Source organism: Ornithorhynchus anatinus, chromosome X5, assembly GCF_004115215.2.
Source record: "Ornithorhynchus anatinus isolate Pmale09 chromosome X5, mOrnAna1.pri.v4, whole genome shotgun sequence".
Lineage (NCBI taxonomy): Eukaryota > Metazoa > Chordata > Mammalia > Monotremata > Ornithorhynchidae > Ornithorhynchus > Ornithorhynchus anatinus.
Genome location: NC_041753.1, coordinates 36,860,186 through 36,879,634, shown reverse-complemented (window position 1 = coordinate 36,879,634; position 19,449 = coordinate 36,860,186). Strand labels below are relative to the sequence as shown.

The 19,449-nt window shown below is 45.1% G+C and overlaps 1 protein-coding gene across 3 annotated transcripts in view; it reads right to left on the bottom strand.

Moving 5' to 3' along the window:
* TEK (TEK receptor tyrosine kinase) overlaps nt 1–19,449 on the bottom strand; it is an 84,177-nt gene that overhangs the window by 9,158 nt on the left and 55,570 nt on the right. For all 3 annotated transcript variants that reach the window (XM_029055272.1, XM_029055274.2, XM_029055273.2), the window contains 4 exons: nt 10,692–10,902; nt 8,021–8,131; nt 7,255–7,445; nt 5,980–6,093 (listed from right to left, as the gene is read on the bottom strand). In XM_029055272.1, coding sequence (XP_028911105.1) covers nt 5,980–6,093; nt 7,255–7,445; nt 8,021–8,131; nt 10,692–10,902 — 627 coding nt within the window. The remainder of the gene's footprint in view (nt 1–5,979; nt 6,094–7,254; nt 7,446–8,020; nt 8,132–10,691; nt 10,903–19,449) is intronic.

The window sequence follows — 19,449 nt, the reverse complement described above, 5'->3', positions numbered from 1 at the left end:
GAGCAGAGGGAAAGGGGGGAAAAGAGGGTTTAGCTGCGGAGAGGTGAAGGGGGGTGGTAGAGGGAGTAGAGGGAGAAGAGGAGCTCAGTCTGGGAAGGCCTCTTGGAGGAGGTGAGTTTTAAGTAGGGTTTTGAAGAGGGGAAGAGAATTAGTTTGGCGGAGGTGAGGAGGGAGGGCGTTCCAGGACCGTGGGAGGACGTGGACCAGTGGTCGACGGTGGGATAGGCGAGACCGAGGGACGGTGAGGAGGTGGGCATCAGAGGAGAGGAGCATGCGGGGTGGGCGGTAGAAAGAGAGAAGGGAGGAGAGGTAGGAAGGGGCAAGGTGATGGAGAGCCTTGAAGCCTAGAGTGAGGAGTTTTTGTTTTGAGTGGAGGTTGATAGGCAACCACTGGAGTTGTTTAAGAAGGGGAGTGACATGCCCAGATCGTTTCTGCAGGAAGATCCGAGTGAAGAATAGACTGGAGTGGGGCGAGAGAGGAGGAAGGGAGGCCAGAGAGAAGGCTGACACAGTAGTCTAGCCGGGATATAACGAGAGCCCGTAGCAGTAAGGTAGCCGTTTGGGTGGAGAGGAAAGGGCGGATCTTGACGATATTGTAAAGGTGAAACCGGCAGGTCTTGGTAACGGATAGGATGTGTGGGGTGAACGAGAGAGATGAGTCAAGGATGACACCGAGATTGCATGCCTGAGAGACGGGAAGGATGGTCGTGCCATCCACGGTGATAGAGAAGTCTGGGAAAGGACCGGGTTTGGGAGGGAAGATGAGGAGCTCAGTCTTGCTCATGTTGAGTTTTAGGTGGCGGGCAGACATCCAGGTGGAGACGTCCTAGAGGCAGGAGGAGATGCGAGCCTGAAGGGAGGGGGAGAGGACAGGGGCGGAGATGTAGATCTGCATGTCATCTGCATAGAGATGGTAGTCAAAGCCGTGAGAGCGAATGAGTTCACCGAGGGAGTGAGTGTAAATGGAGAACAGAAGAGGGCCAAGAACTGACCCTTGAGGAACTCCAACAGTTAAAGGATGGGAGGGGGAGGAGGCGCCAGCGAAGGAGACCGAGAATGACCGGCCAGAGAGGTAAGAGGAGAACCAGGAGAGGACGGAGTCCGTGAAGCCAAGGTAAGATAAGGTATGGAGGAGGAGGGGATGGTCGACAGTGTCAAAAGCATCAGAGATGTCAAGGAGGATTAGAATGGAGTAGGAGCCATTGGATTTGGCAAGAAGGAGGTCCTGGGTGACCTTAGAGAGAGCAGTCTCGGTAGAGTGGAGGGGACGGAAGCCAGATTGGAGGGGGTCTAGGAGAGAATGGGAGTTAAGGAATTCTAAGCATCGATTGTAGACGACTGGTTCTAGGATTTTGGAAAGGAAGGGTAGTAGGGAGATAGGGCGATAACTGGAGGGGGAAGTGGGGTCAAGAGCGGGTTTTTTTAGGATGGGGGAGACATGGGCATGTTTGAAGGCAGAGGGGAAGGAGCCATTGGAGATTGAGTGGTTAAAAATAGAAGTTAAGGAAGGGAGGAGGGCAGGGGCGATGGTTTTAATAAGGTGAGAGGGAATGGGGTCCAAGGCGCAGGTGGAGGGGGTGGCACTTGCGAGGAGGGAGGAGATCTCATCTGAGGATACTGCAGGGAAGGATGGGAAAGTAGGGGAGAGGGTTGGTAGGGGGGAGGGGAGAGGCGGAGGGGTGACTTTGGGGAGCTCAGACCTGATTGTGTTGATTTTCGTGAGGAAATAGGTGGCCAGATCATTGGGGGTGAGAGATGGGGGAGGGGGAGGAACAGGGGGCCTAAGGAGAGAGTTAAAGGTCCGGAACAATCGGCGGGGGTGACGGGCATGGGTGTCGATGAGGGAGGAGAAGAAGTTTTGCCTGGCGGAGGAGAGGGCAGAGTTAAGGCAGGAAAGGATAAATTTGAAGTGTGTAAGGTCGGTTTGGTGCTTGGACTTTCGCCAGCAGCGCTCAGCAGCTCGAGCATAGGAGCGTAGGAGGTGGACAGAGGAGGTGATCCAGGGCTGTGGGTTAGTGGAGCGAGGGCGGCGGAGGGAAAGGGGGGCGAGAGAGTCGAGATGAGTAGAGAGGGTGGAGTTGAGAGCGGAGACCTGATCATCGAGAGTGGGAAGTGAGGACAGGGCGGCAAGGTGAGGAGAGATGCTTTTGGAAAGACGGATGGGATCGAGAGAGCGGAGGTCTCTGTAGGGTAGTAGCGAAGATTTGCAGGGGGAGGGAATGTGAGAGATGAGGCAGATGAGAAGGTTATGGTCAGAGAGAGGGATTTCAGAGTTGGTGAGGGAGGAGATAGTGCAGCGGTAGGAGATAACGAGATCGAGGGTGTGACCGAGTCAGTGAGTGGGCGCGGTATGGTGGAGGAGGAGGTCGGCAGAGTCCAGGAGGGATAGCAGGCAGGCGGCAGAGGAGTCGTCGGGTACATCCATATGGATGTTGAAGTCTCCGAGGATCAGAGTGGGCAGAGAGGAGAGAAGGAAAGTGAGAAGGGTCAAGGTGGTTGAAGAAGTCGGAGACATGCCCAGAGCATTTCTGCAGGAAGATGAGCCGGGCAGCAGAGTGAAGAATAGACTGGAGCGGGGCGAGAGAGGAGGAAGGGAGATCAGAGAGAAGGCTGACACAGACAGAGCCAGGATTAGAACCCAGGTCCCCCGACTCTGAGGTTTAGGCTCTTTCCAGGAGGCCACGCTCCTTCTCAGAACATGGTCTCTGAGCAGCATGCGTGTGTTGTGTCCCGAGCATGCATGGGTCCAGCAGCCACTAGACCACGCTGCTTAATGGAAAGAGTAGGGGATTGGGAGTCAGAGGTGCTGGGTTATGATCCTGGCTCTGCCACTTCACTCATTCATTCAATCATATTTATTGAGCACTTACTGTGTGCAGACCACTGTACTAAGCACTTGGAAAGTACAGTTCAGCAACAGAGACAATTCCTACCTAACAATGGGCTTACAGTGTAGAAGGGGGGAGACAGACATCAAAACAAGTAAACAGGCATCAGTAGCATGATTATAAATAAATAGAATTATAGATATATAGATATCATTGATACAAATAAATAGAATTATAATTAACTTCTGTGTGCCTCACTTTCCGTATTGGCAGAATGGTGATAAAATACCTGTCTTATCTCCTATTTGGACTATGAGCCTATTAGGGGACAGGGACTGTGTCCAACCTGATTACCTTGTATCTATCCCAGTGCTTATTACAGTGCTTGACACAAAGTAAGTGCCTAACCAATACCACCATTATTATTGGGAAGTCTCTTAGATTTCTATTTAAGTCCATAATGGGCTCTCAGCCTAAGCAAGAAAATGGATCCAAAGTGTTCATGATGATACTGAACCACTTAAATCCCTTTCCCTGTGGTCACATAACACTTTATCTTATCATCTGAGCCTGGGACTGAAAGGTGGAATTGAGTCCTGATCAGATTGTGAGGGAAAGGGACTGTGTCTAATTCCCACTTGTTTATTCTTTCCCAGCATTTAGTCCAGTGCTCTGTGCACTGAAAGTACTTAATAAACACTATTACTACCAAAACCATTGCTCAGCCATCTTTTAACAATGGCTTTTATTCACATCAACTTTTCCAGGCAATGGGATAGAACAATAAAATAAAGGACATTCCCCTTATAGACAGGGTGTCTTCCAGCTTTGTTCCAGATCCCACAAGAACTAAAGGTGGTAAAAAGTTTCAGTGACTGGAGGTCATCTTCCCCGTGAGGAACTCTAACAAGGCTTCAACAATATTTTGGATCCTGGAAAGTAGAGGAAGACAAGGAGGGTGCAAGTGCAAGTAGAGGTACCATGGTTCCACTGGAGGGATTGTAGAGTGGGAGTAATAGGAGTGGCCCAGGGAGGAAGAAAGAGAGGCCACCACTTGGCCCCTTTAAGAATGGACTACCCTCAGGATTCAGGGTGGGGCTAAATCTCCACCTGTTCCTCATTGAAATTACAGGGCAGGGCACCTGGGTGCCATAAGGAATCAGTGATGGGTGAGATATGGCTGAGGGAGAGGTGGAAAGGATTTCTTTCCTCTTGATAGTGAGTTGAAACTGGGAAGCAAGAAAAGGGGCTGAAAGAATCAAGGATAGAGTAAAACAAAACCTTAATCAATGCTGCCTCCCAACTGAAAATGGGGAGTTGATTGTTGCTGGGCAAAGTGCACTGAAATTAAGAAAGGAGCAACTTTTTTGATGAGTTGTTTCATAAGGATCAAGGGATGAGGCAAAAGTGTGTGGGGATGGTGGGGAAGTACCCAATGCTGCCAGCAGCAAGGAGCAATCTTTGTATATGCAGGGTAGGGCCACAAGTGTGACTCCCCTTATTGGAATTCTCTGTCAACCAGAGGTGAATTCCACTCTCAGTGTCATCACTGAGCATAAAGAACAACTCTATCCTGATGGAACGGTGAGGGAGTCACTCCCTGGATGCAAACAAAGACTCTGAAAACAGCATCCACAGGGAATGTAGGCTACTATTCCACTCTGCAGAGTCTTGCTCTGATTCTGCTGAAAAGGACGGTACACCTGATGAAAAAACTACAGTATCAGGTTTGTTCCTGGCCTGTTGTCAAGGGGACTCTTGAATCCTGCAAAGGTAAAAAAACAAACCTTTATCTGAGAATCGTAGGGGGACTGGGTTACCGATGGATCTAGGGAGAAGCTCAGAACCTTTGATCCTAGTTTTGGCTAAAAAGCTGTGTAGGAGTTCAGATCTCACTTCTGCTTTGGGAGAGCATGAGAAAGGGGTAGAAGCTGCTGATCTGCTTAGTTCTGGCACTAGGCTTCTATCAATAGGGAGGATCTAATCACTAGTCCAAAGCATCCATCAGTCAGTCCAAGAAAAACCTTCCTCCTCCTGTCTATCACTATTTGGTTAGCCTTTCATGGCAATTTCTATTTGAAGGTGAACTATGCACCTCAGACCCTAATAATGGGTGGTTGGCAGTCAGGGAGCAAGTTTTATGGCCATAAGGATGCCCTGAGTGTATATGCTATCTGCTAAGGCACCATGCTAACCTGGAGTAAATACAAGATAATCAGACAGGATACAGCCCTTGTCCCAGCTAGGGCTCCCAGGCCAGCAGGTATGAGGGAAAGCTGGTATTTCATCTCCATCATACAGATGAAGAAACCTGAGGCCCAGAGAGGTAAGAGATCTTTCCAAGGACATTCAGCAGGCAAGGACATCCTGCCAGAGCCAGGATTAGAACCAAGTCCCATAATAAGTACCATGCTCTTTCCATTAGGCCCCAATGTCATCTCTCCTAAAGGGTTGGGACAAGTACTGATGTCACTTCCTTTCATAATAATTGTAGTAGTTAAGATCTTACTCTGTGCCAGAAGCAGAATAAATGCTGGGATAGATTAAATCAGATGGGATGCAGTTTCTGTTCTACATGGGGCTCATAGTCTAAGGGAGAGGGGGACAAGGTATTTACTTCCCATTTTATGGAGGAAGGAGCTGAGGCTTAGAGAAGTTAAGTGACTTGCCCAAGGTTGTGCAGGAGGCAAGGGCAGAGCTGGGATGAGAACCCAGATCTCCTGACTCCCAGTCCTGTGCTCTTTCCACTAGGCAACCCTGTTTCTAAATATTATAACTATCATAAATATTCATCTCTGATATGGTGGCTATGAACATAAAATCAGCTCTACGTGAAAGTCCAATTAGGTAGTGAGACTGAATCTGGGAGTAGAATGCAGAGCATATGACTTCTAGTTTGGAGTGCAGCACATGTGACTTCTAGTCTGAAATGACTCTACTTTACCACTTCTGAAGCTATTTAGCCAAAAACAGCTCAGGACATCAGACAGGCAAACAGATTCACACTCTGAACCGGCTCCATGTAGCTATAAATTAAGCAGGGAGCCCAATGTATGGCTGATACCCAATGTAAAAAAATGTTAAATTAAAGCTACGTGGAAAGTGCCTCAAGGAAAAAGAAAAACTCCCAACATCTGTGTGTGATCCTTACCATTGTTTTTTTAACATACACTTCTTGACCTCTGGACAATCCAAAATCTGCTATTTTGGCCACATAGTTTTCTCCAACCAAAATATTTCTAGCAGCCAAGTCCCTGTGGATAAACTAGAAGAAAGCAGAAATACATGCATTAGTATCCAGCAGTATGGTTAGTGGTCAGAATTCTCTATTAGTCAAAAGGTGCAGGAACTTTAGGAATGGAGGAGAAAGGCTAGATTTATTATGTGATGACATGGTCTTGGGACCCTTACTTCTCTCCGAGCCCCACCCAAAAGAAACCTTTGATGGTAGAATCCACTCATTTCACTGCAGAATCTCAAACCTCAACATCTCTTAATGGCACACACATCTCTCATCAACCGAGAGAGAGTATGGAAACTGTAAAATGTGTTGTATCAACTGACAGCCACTTTTTTGAACATATGCAGATGTGAATTTTTCTTCTTGTTGTTGCCTGTGAAATCATGTGTCCGTTGTGTGTATTTCCCAAGTGGAAGGGCTGCCAGCAGGAGTCTCTCTTAGTTGCTCTCCTGAGCAGCCCCCCACCCCCAGCCCTTGCCTCCCCCTGGACTCTGAGAACTGACTTGAGCCCCTCTTCCTCTACCACCCATCAGCCCAGATAGAGGAGTTGGGGAACAAGGCTACATTCTGCTAAGGCCAGTGTGCTGATGGGATGTTTCCAGGGGCCAGCTGTGGGATATGACTAGTGAAATGAAGCTCCAAAAGAATGTTCTCCATGTGTCTACAGTATCCTCCCTGACAAGGATGTGTCTGGCCCTAGGGTCAGATTCAGGATGTGAGGAATTTTCCATTTGCAAAATCTTTCCAGCAAACCTTTTGCCCTGTGCAGGCCTAGCCAGGAAGCTGTTCCTGGGTCTAAGTGAAGAATTTGAAGAGGATTGTTAGCTTTTCAGGCTTCAGGAGCCAGAAGGATTAAATGATTCCCTCACAGTGTTTCACTTACCTCTGTGGTGGGGGGAAGGGGGGAATTTGTATTATGGAGTGAATGGATGTAACTGGATAAATGCTGGGTAGAAATGTTAACTTTCGATGTGAGAAGGTTTTTTTTCCTTTTCTTTTTTAAAAAAATCCTACTGGCATTCCAGTAAAGTAGTGAATGGTAGGAGGGAGATGGTGGAAAGCATTTGAGGGAGAAAAAAGGTGACTCACTTAAAAAGAAATGATTAAAAAATATTAGTTGAAGCCCTGATGGAGCTCTAAATCAGGTTGTGGAATGTTCTTCACAGCAAGACTGTTGGAGCAAACCTGTTTTTGGCTCAAGTAGTCCATCCCCCTGGCCACATCTGCCGCAAAGTGCAGAAGCTGCTGAGAGGACAGTGTGGAGGCAGTGCTGTTGGCAATGGCAAATGCTGGGTCTGTCTCTAGCACTCTGCTCTTCCTCAGAAAGTCGAGTAAGTTTCCATGAGGGGCATATTCGATAGCAAGATAGAGGTACCCTGTAGTGAAAAAGAAAACATTTTCACCATACTGTAGATTTTTAAAAAAGAGTACCCGATGGATTCTGGCACTGGATGGTTTCAAAGCTAAGAATTGTGTGCATAAGAGAGCTGTTGAAACATTGTTGAGTGTTCACATGCTAGAAAGGGGGAAAAAATTCCCTATTCCAGAATTCCCAATTAATCTGCCAACTCCTCCTGACTGTTCCAAAGCAAGAAACCCCAATACGGTATTTATATCTAGCTGGTCCAGTTCTTCCTTTATTGACCTTCTCTGCTCAATATAAAATGGGTGGCTCTGCCTAGTTGCAGTTCCAAAAGGAGGCATGGCTAGTGTCTGTTAGGGTGTTATTTTTCTTATTGTGATTCTTCTGTCTGAGCAATCCACCCTGCTTCTATAACTCGTTTTTGAATCCCCTGAAAGTGGTGAAGCTGGAGCTTCATCAAATATTGTGAGGAACAGATCTTTGGTAGGAGAATTAATGCCTACTAGCATGAATCCTCCACTTGCCTCTCTGAATTCCAATTTTCTAATGTTTAAAAAACAAAGTTGAAAACCAGGAAAATTACCATACCCCGATGTTCACATGCTCCCAATAGATTGATGATATTTGAATGGTGTCCAAGTTTACAAAGAACTTCCAGCTCACCAGCAAAGTCCCTGTGATCATCCTTGGAGGCATATTCTGGGAATAAAATCAATGGTTTGAGAGTTCTTCTGAATTGCAATTAAAAAAAACCCACAAGCTTTATTCCCCCATTTCTGCTCCCCAAATTTTGGGAAAGTTCATTCAAGTTCCTCTGAAACCTTTTCTTGCACTAGGCCTCCATAGAACTGAATAGTGAATAGCTGAGTTGGTTATGAGTGCCCTTAAGTTTCAGGAATATTAGGAGGACAGGTTTCCTTCAACATGATGGGGCTTTATCTCCTCATCCTGCAGTAAAACTAAGTATATATAGCCAATAAAATCTATTAGAAGGGAGATGGGATAACACAGATAATCCCCAAATCTCATTTTATTAAATAACTTCATCTCCTCCCAAAGGCTGTTGACAAGTAGGAAAGTCGATGCCCTTAAATTTCCCTAACCCTCTTCTTTTCCCTGCTCCTTCCTTTTTGATAGAGTTGTGAATGGCCAGGGAATTGCTCTCACAGCAGGCTGCGAGCAGGAGCTGAAAAGGAAGAATGATAACCTCAGAATCATGGAGGGTGCAATGTATGTTGTTCAGTGTTGGGAGATGATGCTGAAAAGACTGATCCATAACTGGGACCCCTGACCATATCTGGGAGGCAGCATGGTTTAGTAGAAAGAGTACGGGGCTGGGTCTAGGAGTCGGGAGACTCCGTTCAGGTCTGCCATGGGTCTACAGTGTGACCTTGGGCAAGGCACTTAATTTTTTGATGCCTCAGCTTCCTCATCTGTAAATGGAGATAAAATAGATTGCTGGTCAAGGTGTGTGTCCAATCTCACAAATCTACCTCAGAATTTAGCACTTAAGGGTCATCATAAGTCCACATGCAATGCTTAAGTGCATTTGAGTGTTTGCCTGAAGAGGCATCCAGGACTGTTGTCTTAATTAGGAAGTTGCTATGTCATACTGGTGCCTTATAGCACTCCGGTAACATCTGTTCTGGGAGCTGATCTACTCCTTGTGGTATGGGGAGGGGAGATTGTGGTTTTTCCAATTTAAAAATATTTCTGATTTTAATGATAGTGATTTAGTGATTTTAGTGACTGGATAGGTGCTGTATTCCCCTTTATAGGATACTCAGGGACCTTTGGCTGCAACCCATTGGATCACTTCACTTTAAAAATAATCGTGAGGCCTACTGGAAAGAGTACAGGCCCAGGAGTCAGAAAATTCTTCTCTAGACTGTGAGCTCCTTATGGGCAGGGAACAGGTCTATCAACTCCAGTATATTGTACTCTTTCAATTATTTAGCACAGTACTCTGCACACAGTAAGTGCTCAATAAGTACCATTGATCTGGTTTCTATACTTGGCTCCACTTGCCTGCTGGGTGATTATGGGCAAGTCACTTAACTTCTCTGGGCCTCAGTTTCCTTAGCGTGTAAAATGGTAGCTCTTCTTGCCTCTAAGACTTTGAGCCCCCGATTCTACTCCAGCATTTAGCACAGTGCCTGATTCAGAGAAACCACTTAATGAACACCATCACTATTATGATCTGGCATAGTTTCCGTTCCACCTTCACCTTTTGACACGAGTTCTAATAAAACTGAGTTCAAATAAACTCAAGCCTTTATCTGATCTGTGCCTCCCCTTCCTCACCACACAGAAAACATGGTTAAGTCAAAGGAATACTGTGATAGGAATCCTGGAATATCCTTTTGAGTGGGAAATACCTTTCAACATTGAGAGGATTCTTTACACAATATTAAAAACTCCATCACTAGAGCCATTAATACTTTCTGATCTAGCTGTGCTCTACCATACCATACTGTGTCTGCTCCCTAGGAGTGATCTAGCAAATCTTGACCCTGATTCTTGTTTTAGTTTTTTTTTCTACCTTTTTTCTAACCCCACTCAAACCCAGCAAAATCAGTGCCCCTTATTGCCCAGACTCCAGAGTAAATAACTGTGGGTACCTATGCTTATTCCAGATTAAAACTAATATATGCAACTTCCTCTCCACTTTCCATGAAATAAAATGTGGACTACTGCCTTGTGAATAAATATAAAACATTGCCAGCCACACCTACATCTTCCAAACCTCACAGTATCCATTTGTATTCCTCCTTTGTCCGTTGCTCTCTGCTTTGGAAGTCATACCTCAAGAAAAGACTAAATTCATCACTTGGACCATCTCCTGTCTTAAGGAAATCAAATGTGCCCTTATAACAGGAGCTTTAGATTTATCATCCCAAGGAACTGGGAAAAACTGAGTTCTCCTGGAACTAGATAGTGAAATACTTGGAACCCTGCAAAGACTCCTGGCTACTCATTTAAAGGTTGGCAACATCACAGGCTCCTTCCTCAGAGAAAATGTCAACTCCAGCTTGCACACAAATCAGGCCAAATTTCCTTTAAAAGAAAGCCCACAGAAAGAGGAAAAAAATTGACAGGAAGTAAATCTCTCTCCACCACTTCTGCTCTCTGTCTCTCTCTGTCTCTCTCTGTCTCTCTCTGTCTCTCTCTGTCTCTCTCTGTCTCTGTCTGCCCCTCCCCTACCTCCCCCACCAGGTCCAGGTCAAGGCAGAATGGTGTGTTTTGGCCAAGCACAAACCTTTCATCCTCTTAATGGCAGCATCCATCCGCAACCCATCCTTCTTAATGCGTGCCTTAAGGACTTGCCCAAAGTTCCCCTCCCCAATCACGTCTTGAAACTTGATGTCATTCCACTCGAGGACTGGGTAGATTGTGGGGTCTGGGTTGTTTTTAGCTTTCCTGCTCAGGGCCAGAGTGCCTGAGTTAAACTGCACAGCAGGCTCTTCCCTCTGCAAAAATAGAGTAGCTTTGTGACAGGCTGTCGTTCTAAGGGACTTGAGAATGTGTTACTTCATAAGCGATTTTTCCATTCTTGGGAGAAGATGGTATCTGAAAGTGGGAGGGGATAGAGGTGGGTAGAGAGAGGAAGTGATGGATGAAATGATAGACGGTCAAAAGGGCAAAATGTAATAACTGTTAGTGTCTTGCTCTAGGTATAAATCCATGTGTTGTTTTTAACCAAAACATTCTGCAGTCACCACACATTCTATAAGTCAGAGCCATCGACCTTAGGCCCATCACTTCTGTGCCTGTTTCTCTGACTGTTGAAAAGTAAGGATTACTAGTCCCTAAGTGTTTTTATGATCACTTAATACATGCATACATCTCTGTCCTTTGTTTCAAAGACGATGCTACCGACAGTGAAATTCTATCCATGCATGCAAGTGTGGCTGAACAGATTGATGCATGATCCACATTCCCTTCTGCATTGTTTGCATGCAGGGATAATGGGATTTTAAGCCACCTTTGATCTCTCAATCTTCCCCAAACCTTTACTTGAGGAGAATAACCCCTCTCCATTTTACTGCCTACCAGCCTGGTCTATGTGCTGCAGTGATCTTCCACCAGCTTATTGTCCTTTTGCATAATTTGAGGCTGTGCTTCATCATGTCTTTGGTTAATTCAGACTTTTTGGTTTGGGTGTGCCCCCTTTCAGTTCAGAAAACAGCTGCTTGGATATCCTGCTGTCATCCGTTCTCCTCAAAAGTCCAGCCTAGTGGAGCTGTGTTTGCTGTAAGCACTGATTCAAAGTTGGTGAGCTGACTGCATTCCAGGATCTCACTGGTAATCCTGACCTGCCATTTGATGTTGAGTATGGTTAGTAGTAGAGTAATTGGATGGACCAAGGTCTCCCAGAGTTGGACACCACACTGTCTTAAAGACTTCTAAAGGCTATGCTGGCTTTTTTGTTGTTTCCCTCTACTTTGTCCATGAAGCACTGCACAGTGTATGGCCTGGATACTAGAATTCATTGACAACTTTAAGTTCTGTGTTGCCAATGAAAACCATTAACTGCATGTCAGGTTTCCCAACTATAGAGCGATACATAATTTCAGCTTTCTTCCTACATTATTTGATATTAGCAAAATGATGCATGTTCACACATAGACCTCTTCTTGTGTATGTGCCTGTAGATAACTTTCATCTGCACATAGCGGTTTCTAGCCATTACTGAAATAATTTGATGATATTTGTGGTCCAATGAGCTGTACAAGTTTCCCAGTGAATCTGAAATGTTTTCTGGCTCCAGCTTCCAGATGCCTCATTACCTGGTGGCATATAATAGGTTGAGCAAGTCAGTCCGTGTCCTACAGTCCTGCTTCATTTGGACAGTGATGAGGAAAGAGTTGGCTCAACCAACCATACTGTTATCCTAAGGATCTTGATGAATTTCTCAGGACAAATTGTCAACTCCTCCACTAGACTGTATGCTTCTTGTGGGCAGGGATCATGTCTACCAGCTCCATTTTACTGTGCTCTGCCAAGCACTTAGCCCAGTGATCTGCACAGAGAAAGCATCATTGACTGACAGCCAAATTTGTTCAGCAATTGCCAGAACTCTGGTCAGTTGTTGATGACAAATGCTTTTGTCAGGTCACGGAACATAGTTATAGGGGTCTTTTTTTATGGTATTTGTTAAGCACTTACTATGTACCAGCCAAGGTCACATTGAGTAGTGCCCAATTAACTATGTTCTTCTACACTCTCCCTGAAAGGATTCTAGCTAGAATCTTATCTACAATGGAGAGAGGAGATTCACTTGTAGTTTCCATAGCCAGGTCTCTCTCCTTCTTGAAGATGCTGATTATGGTGATCTATGGAATCTCCTTAATGTCCCATATGTTGAAGGAAGGTTTAGGTCTTCTCTGTGCTTGTAAATTTCTGAAAGAATGCCACCAGATCTGTCGTAGGTGCTTTTCTATTTTTCATGCCTTTGATTGTCGAGGTCACTGTTTTCCCTCCTCCTTAGAATGCGAGCCCTATGTGGGACAGGGACTGTGACCAACCTGATTATCTATTTTGTATCTTTCCCCAGCTCTCTGAACAGTGCTTGACCCATAGTAAGCACTTAATAAATACCACAGTTATTATTACTTTCTCAAAGGTTAGAGCTATCGTCAGAGCTCCACATTCTCATCCAGTCTTCTAAACTGATTCATTTATTCAATCATATTTTATTGAGCACTTACTGGGTGCAAAGCACTATACTAAGCGCTTGGGAAAGTACAATGTAACAGGCCATGAATGGTGGGAGGCGTGTCTGGAAAATATGTGTAGTGTTTTTGCCATGTAAGTAAGATCCCCTTTTGTATATGATGACCATGGTTCCATTTGTTCTCTTCAGTGTTGCCATTGTATAAATGGGGTCACAGATGTGTGATGGGTAAAATCCTTAGTTTGAGGTCAGCATATACCCAGATCTCTTTTCAGTTCTGCAATCCTACCATAGGTCTTGCATATTATCTTGATCTGAATGTCCTGTAATAGATATTTATAGACCTCCATTCTGTTTTTTTATGGTGCTTGTTAAATGCTTACTATGTGCCAGGCACCGTGCTAAGCACTGGGGTAGATACAATATAATCAGGCTGGACACAGTCCCTATCCCTCACAGGGCTCAAAGTCTTAATCCCCATTTAGAGAAGCAGCGTGGTTCAGTGGAAAGAGCATGGGCTTGGGAGCTAGAGGTCATGAGTTCTAATCCTGGCTCCGCCACTTGTCAGCAGTGTGACTTTGGGCAAGTCATTTAACTTTTCTGTGTCTCACTTACCTCATCTGTAAAATGGGGATTGAGACTGTGAGCTTCATATGGGACAACCTGATTACCTTGTATCCCCACAGTGTTTAGAACAGTGCTTGACACATAGTAAGCGCTTAACAAATGTCATTATTATTATTATTATTATTATTATTATTATTTTCCAGATGAAATAACTGAGCCACAGAGAAGTGAAATGACTTTCCCAGGTCAAACAGCAGACAAGTGGAGGACTGGGATTAGAACCCAGTTCCTTTGACTCCTGGGCCCATGCTTTTTCCATTAGATGATGCTGCTGGTGAGGCACTTCCTGCTTGGCTGCAAGTAGTTTTCATAATATCTGAATCCCTTTAATGAAACCCGTATTGACGGTTTCTCTCTGCCATACCCATAGTCTTGATGGCTGCCTGATCGCGTTTTGAGGAAGCTCTTGTTAGCTGCTTACACTGCTACTCTTAACTGGGATTCCTTGTTCCAATAGAGTTGCTATGAAATTGTCACCAAGCACCTTAGAAGTCTCTCTCTTCTCCAAGAGCTTGATATTTCACTGTTCTGATGGCCACTGAAGCATGATGATAAAATGGTCATGGTTTTGACCATGTGCATCCAGGACGTCAAGGAGGCTGTAATTCTTTCTTTCCAATCACGTGGGTTCCAATGACTCTTCCCACCCAACCCCTCACACGTTTCAGCATCGCTGTTTATCTGTGCATAGCAATACCCCAAAGTGGTCAGTTAGATTTTGGGAATCATTATGATGAGCCAATCCAGATCCCTCAGACTCTTTCTCTCTCTGTTGCTGGTTGTCATTGTTGGGGTTTATGCACGAATGATGGTAGCAAAGCCCTTGTGGATTAGAGGCAAGCATAGGGTCCTTAGAGGTTACTGCAGCCTCTGATGGGATTTGGGAGGCCAGATCTAAGGCCTGTCTGAAGGCAAATCCAACACCTGAATAACACTGCTCTGAAGAAGAGGCTTCCCCAGAAGTTGGTGTATTTAGTACCTGTGTCTGTGAGCCATCGTTCAGAGCTAGCCTAGTTTCATTCAGTGTTGATTCTGTATCTAGCCAGTGTACAAAAATGTTGCCATTCTTCTTCTAGGATGACTGTTATCATCACCGAATAGCATCCTGATGATCTGTGATGCAGTGACTTCTGTCTATCCATTCACTGATTTTTCTATTTGTTATTGCATTTTGAAATTAAAGTTCAGCAGGCAAGGTCCTCTGATGAGCCAGCTTTGAGTTTGGTGAGGCAGGCAATGCGTAGGGCTCCTTTTCAACTCCTTTCCTATTCAAGGTGAGCAGCTTGTCTCAAAACAAGGCTGCTGAGACCCCCCAGGTGGGTGCCGAGCACTGTTGCTGTCTCCGGCGTGAGAACAACTAATATCCCGAGTTAGGATGAATGGAAGACTAGGCAAAGTATACATTTATTCCAGGATCTGACTTCAGAAGAGGGATGAGGCTTTCCCACCATCAGCAGGACATGTGCTTGAGTTATTTTTCCAGGACTGAATGGCTTATCCTAAGCCATACACTCTGTCTCTCTCGTGCGCGCGCCGATTAGGGTTAAGAACAGAATATTTCTATGCTCCATCTGCAACAGTCACTGATTTGCCCTCATTCAGTTTTTTGTGGTTGAGTGTGACACTTCTGCTGTACACATAACGGGTCTTTTTTTTCCTTACTCCTTATTGAGTTGTAGCTATAAAGATTGTTAGCTAGGCTTGTTGGTCCACAGAAAGAATTGGCCCATGAAAGCTTGAGAGGGTAGCGGAGAAGAGGAAAGGACAACAGGAATGGATATAAGGATCCGGAAACTCGGGCACACCTCCACCTGGCAAAAGGGGACAGGGAGATGCCAGGTGCACAGGTCTGGCCTCCCCATGATGCCAGACCAGATTCCAGTGCTAGTGAGAGTCTCTGATAGGAGGAGACTCTTAGCAGCACTACTGACTAACTCCACCTTCCCAGGAAGGGTGGACCTATGCACCTAGGACAACTTCTCACCCCAGAAGAAGCAATGAATCTCTGGAGCCTTCATAGCAGCAGCCTCCAGCTGGTGCCAACTTCCCTGCTTCTCTGCCACTAATTCTCTGCATTTGTCTTCAGTCAAACAATGGTATTTAGTGAGTACTTACTGTACTAAAAGCTAGGAAGGACACAATAGAGTTGTAGATATCCTTGTCCTCAAGGATCTTACCATCTAGCAGGGGAGACAGGCACTAAAATACATTACTGGTAGAGGTAAACATCAGAGTTTAAAGATATACACATGAGATATGCACTGGGATTGGTGGGGAGGGAGTTACCCACGAGCTTGAGTGACCTGGAAATGCTGAAATGGCAGCATGGGGAGGAATAGAATGGGGAGCTGAGAGATTAATCAGTGCTGACCCATCAGTGATGGGAAGAGATGTGATTTCAGAAGGGTTTTGAAGTTCAGGAGAGCAGTGGTCCACCAGATAGGAAGGAGGGTGTGAGCAAGAGGTCGACTGAGAGATACAAGAACAAGGTGCAGTAAGTGGGCATTACAGGATGGAAGCTCTTGGGCTCAGCTAGTAGTGGGAGAGGAGCAAGCATAATTTAAGGGGGAAAGAGCTGATTGAGTGCCTTGAAGTCAATGGTGAGACATTTCTCCTTGATATGGAGAGGAATGAGCAATCACTGGAGATTCACTCTCAAAAGTCTTATTCTCAGCCTGATCTCCTGAAGGGGGAGGTAGGCAGCATAGCAGGTAGGTACTGTGTCTAGAAGCTTGAGAAGGAAATGAATTGGAAGCACACTGCACTCCTCATGCATTGCTGAGCCCTTAGAAGACCCTGAGTATTTGTATACGCTTCTCCATTCAAGGAGAAAGTAGGCAATGACTTGTAGGGGAGGGGGTAGTAAGGTGAAGATCTGGAGGGAGGGCAGAGGCCCACTGAAGAAAAATAAAAAAGGCCAAACAGGAAGATAAAAGTATAGAGGGGAAAGTGGAAATAAATATGAGGTAAAAGGAGCCAAAAAAGAAAGTTGAAGGGGACAAAAGGCAGGGCAACAAGAAATCTGTATGAAAGTAGGACATGAGGAAATGAGAATGAGAAGGGAAGACATCAATAGTAAGATCTAGAAGTGTAATAGAGTGAGTAAAGATATAGAAATGGAAAGTAGACAGGAGAATGGGCAGGTGATGTTTAGGTATCAATTTGGATACTAACATTTTAATCTTCATTTTGAAGACCTACCCTAGCGAAGTCCCACCTGAAGCCTGGCTGAATGAAAGTGTAAACTATTTTTCCCCACACAAAGCCCTGATCATTTCTATTATTGCACTGAACGATTATCATAGTCACTTATAAATGACACAATGCTATGAAATGAAGCATCACATAATGTAACATCAGTATACCATACGGTAAGTCATCATCACCTAAATTCACTTGTAGCACAAAATGAAATTAAACAAGGACAGCTCACGAATACACCATCTCTTGGTGAGGTCTTCCCTTTTCGGAATAATAATATTAAAGGCTGGATTCATAATCATTAGTAAAAGGCCTTTCAAATCTTCCCAGAGCCACAAGTGACTAGCTGATGCTTCTCCTGTCCTTGAAGCAAATACATTGCTAATGGTAACAAAGCATTTATGTCCCCTCAGTGACTATCTGTGATAAAGGAAAAGTGTTTGAGGAGGAGGTGACAGATCTACAGGTGAAGATGAGGCCCTGTAAATCAGAGCAACCCTATCAATGTATAAAGACATTGCACTTAGTTCTCAGATTGAGGAAGCCACCATGACAGAGCCTGAAAATGGTGAAGCACCTAGACATGATGGCACATGAAGGGAAACTCACTAGTTATAAATCTATGTATTAACTGTCTTTCTCATCCAAAGGTGCTAGTGATGATGAGTTTAGGGTAAAACAGGGGACAGCTCATTCTCAGCAGGACATATACTGAGTTCTCAGTAGTCATGATGGTTTGCACTGAGCCATCCCCATTCTCTCTCCCAGCCCTCCTGTAGGCAACAGCGTGTGTGATGAGATGGTTGCTTAGGGTTTGGGTTGCAGTCTGTGGAATGGAACAGCATATCTCGGTGTCCCCTCTCCTGGCTATGTGGTATGCCGATTCACTTTTTGAGAGTGGATACTCAGCTTAGACACTGAGTGCTAATGGCAAATCACTTTTTATAGCCAAAGGCAAAGACACTCTTGGAGATTGCTGCTACCAGAGTCCAAGAATGTCCTGATGGATAGATAGCAGCTGCTATCTTGAGACTTTTTTTACATTTTCCTCCAAAAAAAGTATGGCCTGTCTTTAGGGTTCAGCTACCCACAGGGTCTGTAGCTGTGGGGTTTTTTTTAAAGGAATTTATTAAACACTTGCTATGTGCCAGGCACTGTACTAAGTGCTAGGTTAGGTACAAGCTAATCAGGTTGGACACAGTCCATAACCTACATTCATTCATTCAATCGTGTTTATTGAGCACTTACTGTGTGCAGAGCACCGTACTAAGTGCTTGGGAGAGTACAATAGAACAATAAACAGATACATTTCCTCCCCCCAGTGAGCTTAAAGTCTACAGTCTACATGGGATTCAAAGTCTTAATTCCCATTTTACAGATGAGGTAACTGAGGTACAGAGAAGCTAAGAGACTTGCCCAAGTTCACACAGCAGATGAGGGTCAGGATTAGAAGCTGAGTCTTTCTGGCTCTCAGGCCTGTGCTCTATCCACTAGGTCATGCTGCTTTAGTTGGGAAATGATACCTAATGCCTAGCCCCCCTCCCTGTGTTAGTGAATCTCTCTGAACTCAGAAACCGTCTTTATGTAGGAAGGGAGAGTTTGTAATTGATATATTTTTGAAGAGTAAATTGGCCTGAAGGAATCTGAAATCAGACATGGAATAAATGTCTACTTCCCCTAGTCTTGCATTCATTCCAACTTTAACCTGGGGTTGGAAACCCCAGGGATCTCCCTAGGACTGTTTCCCCAATACTCATGCTATCCACAAGTCCTTCTTTGGCCTCAGCCAGGCCAAGGTGATGGGTTTCTTTTGTCCTGAAAGCAGGGCAAGACCTAACCCTATTTCCAATCTAGACATCTCCAGATATTAGTTTTGCAGCTTCTTGGTGGAAGAAGCTTCTCCCCTCATGATGCTTGGTTTTTATAGCTTTTCTGGATCCCCTATCTTTTCCCCTTGGAACTGGCTGTGCTCTAGCTGTCGTCATTCAGATGACAGATTGATGTATTTATGAAACTGCCTTTCCTCCGGGAGGGGGCTTGGAGGAGCTAGTCGCTTACTTTTCAGTCGTATTTATTAAGCGCTTACTGTGCAGACCACTGTACTAAGCGCTTGGGAAAGTACAATACAAAATAAACAGTGACATTCCCTGCCCACAAGGAGCTCTAGAGGCTTCCCGAAACTTTCACCTATATAGTCGAGAGGCCTGGCTTGGGCAGCCGGCTGGTCGAATATGGTTGTTGAGTGATACACTCACATCTACTGTATCAATGGTTAGGGAAACACACAGGCTTTCCTTCAATATGGGGAACACCGTGGAGCCGCCACACTGTGTCAAATGTGCCATCACCACCATCCTCTTTAAAAAGTAAAGTGGCAACTTCTCAGGGCATTTCAGTCCTTTCCATTGCAGCAAGAGCCTACCAGAGTCCTTCTGGACCAGCTAACGAAGAACATTATTTTGACTGCATGCTGCTCCCATAATTGCAATGAGGCTTCGGACCACAGGGTGAC